This window comes from Geospiza fortis, unplaced genomic scaffold (genome assembly GCF_000277835.1).
Source record: "Geospiza fortis unplaced genomic scaffold, GeoFor_1.0 scaffold408, whole genome shotgun sequence".
Lineage (NCBI taxonomy): Eukaryota > Metazoa > Chordata > Aves > Passeriformes > Thraupidae > Geospiza > Geospiza fortis.
In genome coordinates, this window is record NW_005054330.1 from 6,356,253 (window position 1) to 6,363,761 (window position 7,509).

Sequence of the window (7,509 nt, forward strand, 5' to 3'; positions counted from 1 at the left end):
GCATTCCTGTTCTGCAGATTTCACTGCTAATTAGAGGTCAGCACGTGTGTCCTGTGCCAGTGTGGACACAGCTCAGTGTGTGTGGGAAGTGCCTGTTCTCATCTTCAGCCAGCTTTCAAAATCTGAGGTCCAAATTCTGGGGATTTTTTAATAATATGCAGTAGTCAAAATATTCTAATCTTATTTATGCTTTATTTCAAATAATTAGCAAGGAAATAATTCTGTATCCTATTGTAGAATTTGGCATCTCAGAACAGAGTGGTGGAGCCAATCTCTGGCTTTGCCAAACTTCCTCAACATCATACCAGTAGAATTTATGTAAAACAGGCCCAAGGCCAGTTACAAATCCAAAGCATAAAAACAGTTTTAGCAAAACCAAACACTTACCCAAAAGACATCATAAATTAATAACCCAGAGAGCAGCAAGCAGGAAACCTTCAGGCTCGGCAGCCGGACAAAGGCAATCATTGCAACACACAGGCCCATAGCCAGAGCTACAAAATGCAAGACATCAATAGTTCATTAAAAACAGCAGAACACCAATCCCAAAGCAGTATCTCCCCTCCAGGACCCCAAGAAGCCTCTGTTTGCACCTGTGCAGCTCTGCATGCACTAGATGACTGTCTACCGTTTCCAGACAGTGACATTCTTCTTACCAGGGTTAAGTCAAATACATTCAGTCCCCCTGGAAGCAGAGATCCCTCCACAGGCACAACCCCCTGTTCCACTCAACTTCTACCACCCCCCACAAAGAAATGTTTCCAGGTCCTCTGTCCTAGAGACTCCATCTCCACTGTACAACCCTGACTACCCACTTTAAAACAGAGGCAACAAAACAACTTTGAATTCTCTGTGCCCCAAACACAAACCTCTACTTTTCCTGTATTGTTTTTTTTAAGAAATGCATAAAATAAATAAGATCCTTGATTCTTAATTCAGAAAGGGCACGGTTACATGACTTGTTAGAACTTGGTCTGACAAAAACCCACTCAAACCAAACTTCTGCTTGGGCAAGACTGTGCAAGACTGCCTGAATACCATGAAACATCATCACTGAGATATCCAGGATTTCCCAATAACCAAAATGTGTGCGAAAGCTTAGGGGAAAAAATATGGGTAAGTTTTTTCCTAATCCCTCCTAAGGGTGAGTTTTCAGCCAGATCAATGAGCTAAACAACAAGACACAGCTCAGATTTTTACTCTGTACCAAGAGGAATTTTGTCAGGGTAGGAAGGTAAGATTTTAAACAAAAACCCAGTCCTCACATTTGTGTCATTGCCTGCTTCTTTGAGCCCAGCCTCATCTACCAAGGCTACTCAACTGACAAGTGAATGTATTTCTGCTGGTTACAAGTAAAGCCCCAAAGAAATACTTACAATAAAACAAATTCTACAAAATCTTAAAAAGCAAATCAGCTTTCCTCTATGGTATCAGTCTATTTGTGAGGAATAATGGAGCCCTGCTGGGATCAGATTACAGTCAATCACGCAGACATTTGTCAACAACATGTCTTTGTCTAACATGACACGGAATTTTTAAGAAGTTACAATCCCATCTTTGCCAACTGGAACTGCAGGGGAAGCCAATGCATTATGCACATGCCCAGTGTGACAGCTGGACTCAGCCAAAATGGACAAATCACCCTCTGCATTCTCAGGCTGTAACGATGGGGCTGTGAAGCCACCAGCCACTTGTGTTTCACCTGAAAGTTGGGGAGATCTTCCATCCACTCACTGGGGAAACACATCCATACACATTCAAGGGATAAATACTCCCTGGGCTCCTGTCAGCCTGCAGTGCCCAGGGGCTGCATCCCAGCAATCCTGCCAAGCCCACCTTATCTCCTGAGACCTGGCAACCTCAGCACAACCCCAAGAGTCACAGCAGCAAGTTCTGACAAAGCAGTGGGGTCACTGATATAAAATGTACTCTGAGTCACACTGCACAACTGTAACTAGCTACAAAATGTGAGCAAATTATTGAGGTGTAAAGAATTTGACACAGCAAAGCAGCAGGGAAAAGAATTGCATTCAGTAATTCAGTATAGCCCTGAGTTACAGACTTCCTCAGCAGAAGAGCAAATACAAGGGAACAGACTTTTAAATCAAAGAGGTTTCTCTAAAGCCAGTGTTAATAATAGCTCAAGCAAGCCTATATTTAGGAGAGGATTTCCAGGTTATAATTAATGAGAAATGGAAATACTGTAACCAGTATGAGTTTTATCTGTTGTTCACACACTGCATTTCTCTCTCACTGAAATGAACACAGCCACATGCACAAGGCATCAAACTAAGCAAATACTGGGTAGAAAAGAAGATGGAAAAAATCCTTCAGCTGACAGTGACACATGCTAATAATTACACAGTTTTGCAAATGCTTTAAGAAACACTGGTAAATTTAAAAAACAAGCAGGAGTGCCCGAGAGCAAGTACAAGTAATATGGGCCAAAGTGCAGTCAATGGACTTCTCTAAATGGAAGCCAGCTTCCCTATCCAAGCTCATGCATAGTGTTGACAAGCTACATAAGGCAGATCTTCACTGAAATGTACTTCAAATCATAAAAAAAAATAGCCAAAGGTGAGAGAATGACAGAAAAAGAGGTAGGGCAGCCACACAACCAGCAGCTCTGGTTTGGAAGTGCTGGGCAATGGGTTAACAAGGCTGAATAAGAAAGCACTGGAGGAGTTAACTGTCAATTAACAGAACAAATTAACTCCAGAGTCCCTGCAAACACACTCCTCATGGAACAGTGATATTCTGAGGATTAAGAATATTCTTGCATATGTGATCAGACTCTCTGGCACCTTTCCAGCTCTCCTGCACCCAGAGCAGGTGAAAGCTCCAAGATGCTGCTGATGCAGAGTCTGGTTTACAAAGCACTGTGTAAGGTGGGGAGGCTTTAACTTCCCCCACAGGCCACCAGGTGAAGCTCTGATCTGATGAAAGTGTACTTTAAAAGAAGGGAGTAAGACCCAATTGCTGCAGCAGCTCCCGGGGTATCCATGACCATGCTGCTCACTCTGTAGCTACAGATATTCCACACATCTACAGCATTCCTGTTGTACATCTCCACCTCTGTCCACTATTTAGCAAAGCTTTCATTCTAACCAGGCTTTACCAGGGAACAGTGACCATCCTTGGTGATTCTGTCATCCAACAATCTGCTCTGAGAACTGAGCATTTCAATACCTATAAAGGTGCATCATCACATGCCAGAACAACCCCCGAGCCAGCACGGGCTCACTCTGCCCTGGAACACGTCCCTGCCTTTAGAACCACTTCAGCCAGGGGCTGTGCAGGCAGGGGCAGGGCAGGATTTGGGCACTGAAGGATTTGGGCTCCAGCAAGAACCACCACACCTCCATTTCGTAAGGACTGGCAATTACCGAGAAGCATTTCCCGTGTTCTCCTCAGCTCTGGAGCTGCAGAGCTCTTTGACACCGACAGAATCAATGCACAGCCCCGAGCGAACAGCCCGGGCTCACAAGGAGCACCCGCCCGTTCCCCAGCTCCTCCTCCTGCCCCGCCCGGTCGATGAGCAGAACGTTCACAGCGCCCGGCTCATTTTCTGCCGACGGCCAAACAGGGGATGCTCCCGGGCCGGGCACAGGCAGCAGCTGTGACAGCTGTCCCCGCCTTAGGGACCGGAGCCCTCGGCCTGGACGCGCGAGTGGGCGCGGCTGCCCTGGCGGAGCTGCCCCGGCGCTGCCCTCCGGACACGAGTTCCCGGCATCTCCAGGGCTCAGTCGCAGAGAAGGCAGAGATGATGGGATCCCACATGCAGCAGCACAGGATGAGTCTAAAGCTCCAGTGTGTTTCCCTGACAAAGGCCAATAAAAGCTATTCCCTGTTTAGTGTCATTGGCAAACACTGATTTAATTGGATTTGAACAAATGACAGGAGGATCACCTATATAGTTCAAGTTCTCTTAATAAACTACATAAAGTAATTCAAAGTGAGACAGCAGCAACACAATTCAGTAAATCATAAAAAGTCTCCAAGAGAAATAGAAGCCAGACACCACTCTGCAGCAGCAGCTCAGAGCTCTGTACATGAATTACTGCAAAGTCCACCATGTCAGACTGAAGCACTCACAAAAATAACTATTTTTAACGAAATGCTTCTGTTGATATCTCGGTGTAGACAACTCTTCAGATTCTGCCAAAATCCACACTTGACATTCCTTTTAGCTTTGCAGCGACTGCAGATCAAGTGTCACCCTTGATTTCATGGTGGGCTACTCTGCTTATCACAAAACAGACTTTGTCTGCATTTTTTCATTTACCCTCTGGTATTTTAAAAGGTATTTCCCTTTCATACAACAGGTGGGACTTTTAAAGCAGTTCAAACCATGAATGAAGCATAGTGCCCACGTATAAAAGAAAGAATGATGGTGCCACGGGAGGTTTCAGTGCTAAGGACGTGCTGCTGCTACCTCATTTAGGAGGAGCTGGAAGCTGATGGGATGAATGTTTTCTATTGTAACAAACAATTTCAAGGGCAGGTAATGTTGTTGCAGCTATTTTTCCTCAAGCAAGCACGACCTCAGCACGCCATTACACCATGTCCTAAGCCAATTCAGCTGCCCGACACTGCTGAGAAGCAGAGGTCCTGCTCCTGGCTACTCCTTCATGCCTTTGCTATTATATCCACTCCATCCCCTCAGATCCCATCATGCTGCCACTTTACCTTCTGCCAAATTTAGCACATACCTGACTACACAATAATTCAATTCATCTCACTGCAGCAGCAGAAAAATAGGCTGGTAAAACCCAAGTATGCTGCCATTCTAGTGAGCTGGATCAGTTTACCATGTGATTAACTAAGTGCCAGAGCTAGCACAAGAGCTCTGGAAGGCAGGAGGGAAGGATGAAGGCTCCTTTTTGGAACAGTAAGCTGTGAATTCAGGTCAACCACCATGAAAAAAGCCCAATAAATCACACCCTCAAGCCAGCTGGCTGACTGCCAGTTTCACCCATCTCGCCACACAAGGCAAGCACTGCAGAGATCAAAGCCAGCCAGCCACTCTGAGCTGCCTCACAACAAATTATTTCAGCATCAGAACCAATAAACAACAAGATGAACACCAAAAATTAACCAGATTTTTAGAATCACGCTATGAATCACAAACAACCACTGTCTCCACACATCTTTAACTCAATCTGGCCATTCACCCTACACCACACAGGTGCAGAATATCTTTCATGAGTGTTCTGGCACTTCCCTGGAAGCTTTTACAAACCAGAAAAACAGGTGTTCCAAGCACTCCCCTGGCATGTTCCTGGCAGTGCCTCTTCAGGGACTCTGCCACACAGCTCAGCAGCCAAGCCATTAATATTAGCAAACTTCACCCATCATCACCAGGCAAATGATGTGTCAGAAGAGGCACAAACCAGCAGTAAAACCCCTTAATTCACATACTCACCATCCATAAGGAGCCAGTGGCCAGTTAGGACCCAGATAAGGACAAGCATCACAGACAGAGAAAACGAGAGCAACTCAGCAGCAGTGAAACGGCCACAGCAGCCAAAGGAAATCCTAGAACAACACACAAACATCAGCTGGAAGATTTTATGTTTCCATTTAAAGAACAGAAAATGGACACTGTTGGAACATGGCTCAACTGCTGATGAAAGATGCCAAGAACAACTGAAGGGAAGTTCCTTTGCCACAAATAGGTACCAAAACAGCAACAAAATAAAAGCTTTCCCCACATTCAAATACTATGTGTAAAGCATGAACTGCAGAGATGGAAAAAATCCTCTAAATCTTGGCACCTCTCTTGAAATCACCAACATTCCTAGCACCACCTAAGACAGTGCTTTTAGCAACATGAACTCCAATCACAAGGTTAAAAAATAAAATTAGTTTCAAAACATGACATTAACAACTGTAATTTCCACTGGTTTAACTACAGTCTTCAAAAGAGCCAGCATTAAAATCCAGAGTCCAATGTTAACAAACATTAAAATCCAATGCCAAGTCCCAAACTCTAAAATCTCAACCAAAAGAAGCCAAACTTATTAAAAATCACTGTTGGGAAATCTAGTCCCCTGTAATGGTATTGCATTTCCCAGGCTGGCGAGTGTGAGTGACTTGCAGAAATTGTGCTTCCTACTTTCACAGTGGAAACATGATGTTGGCACAAAAACACATGCACAAACATCAGCCCTGAGGTTAATGCTCATTAAAGAATTCTCATTAAACGACAGAAACACAACACACAAGAAGAGGAGCAAAGGATTGCTCAAGTCCTTACTTGTTCTGAGGTGAGCAAGGCCGTGTTAAGTACTGGCACATCGGGAGCAGAAGGAAAGCAAAAGCTATTGTTGCAAGGACTATGGAAAGAAGAAAAGGTAATATTAGGACATTCAGACCTAATTTCTACAGTACACAAACATGCCTCTCCAATTTGAAAAAGCTCTTGCAACAATGTCCTATTATCATATGCTCAGTGTTATTCCAGCATGAGCAGCTCAAAGCTCGGAGCTTTTCTGCACAACAGTGAGTCCTCAGACTGAAATAAAACAAAAGCTCTCAAAGGAATGCAATGCCCCATCCCCAAACCCTAAAAAATAGTCTTAAATTTATTCATGATCATGTCAGCAAGAAAAACAGTTTTCACATACTCTGAGTAAAAAAAAATCTACTACAAACTGGTTCCGAGATTTTCTTACAATTTTTCAACATGACACAGACTAACTCAGCAGAATAGAGAGGTTTTTTCCACTTTTTAACTCGGATAGTAATTTTTTCCCCCATCTCACTCAAAGCTCTTTATTCATCACTAAAACACAGTACAACTTCAAATAACTTATAGCCAGTAGCTGGCAACCTCACTTTTTTTAAAATACAAAGTGCTTTAGGTTTTTGAAAACAGAATGATAAAAATACATAAATATCCAAACAGACTATTTCCATAAACATTTTCTTTTTCAAGCGGCATACTTATCCCACCCACACATTTGTAAAAACATTTAGTAACTGCTGGTATTTATAATCATTTTTCCTTTCAGTTTTTTTAAAGGACTGTTTAAAAGGATGGAGCATGAGGGTGTGGAGACACAGACATGTCAGCAGCACACATCCAAAACTGTGCAGCAAGAACAGACTGCCATGAAAATCACAGTCTTGGAACTTTTTGCATGCTGCAGTTCAGATCTTTGTGCTGTCCTCTACTTATTCCTTTTAAATTTTTTTTTTGCTGGTTTTTAAAAGGGATTTTTGTTCTCTTCTCAAATGAAGATGATGGGAAAGAATCAAACATTGTCTTATAGTTTAAGCCATTCTCTACACAGCTTAAGCCAACCAGAGAAAAATTCAGTTTGGTCAAACCACATTTTTCCATTCTGGTGGGAGGAGGATTTGAAACAAAACAAAACAAAAAAAGGAGAACTCGAATAATTTAAAAAAAGAATTTCGAAAGTCAGTGCATACGAACAGCACCATGAAAACTCACAGTTCTGACAGTATTTCAGAGGGGGGAAGAAAACCAGAAGTGGTAGGGAA

At 43.3% G+C, this 7,509-nt stretch overlaps 1 protein-coding gene across 1 annotated transcript in view; it reads right to left on the bottom strand.

The window, feature by feature from the left end:
- SPPL3 (signal peptide peptidase like 3) overlaps positions 1-7,509 on the bottom strand; it is a 23,577-nt gene that overhangs the window by 5,432 nt on the left and 10,636 nt on the right. Inside the window, exons 4-6 of the mRNA XM_014307219.2 lie at positions 6,260-6,338; positions 5,426-5,538; positions 388-494 (exon numbers count right to left, since the gene is read on the bottom strand). Of these exons, the coding sequence (XP_014162694.1) occupies positions 388-494; positions 5,426-5,538; positions 6,260-6,338 (299 nt within the window). The remainder of the gene's footprint in view (positions 1-387; positions 495-5,425; positions 5,539-6,259; positions 6,339-7,509) is intronic.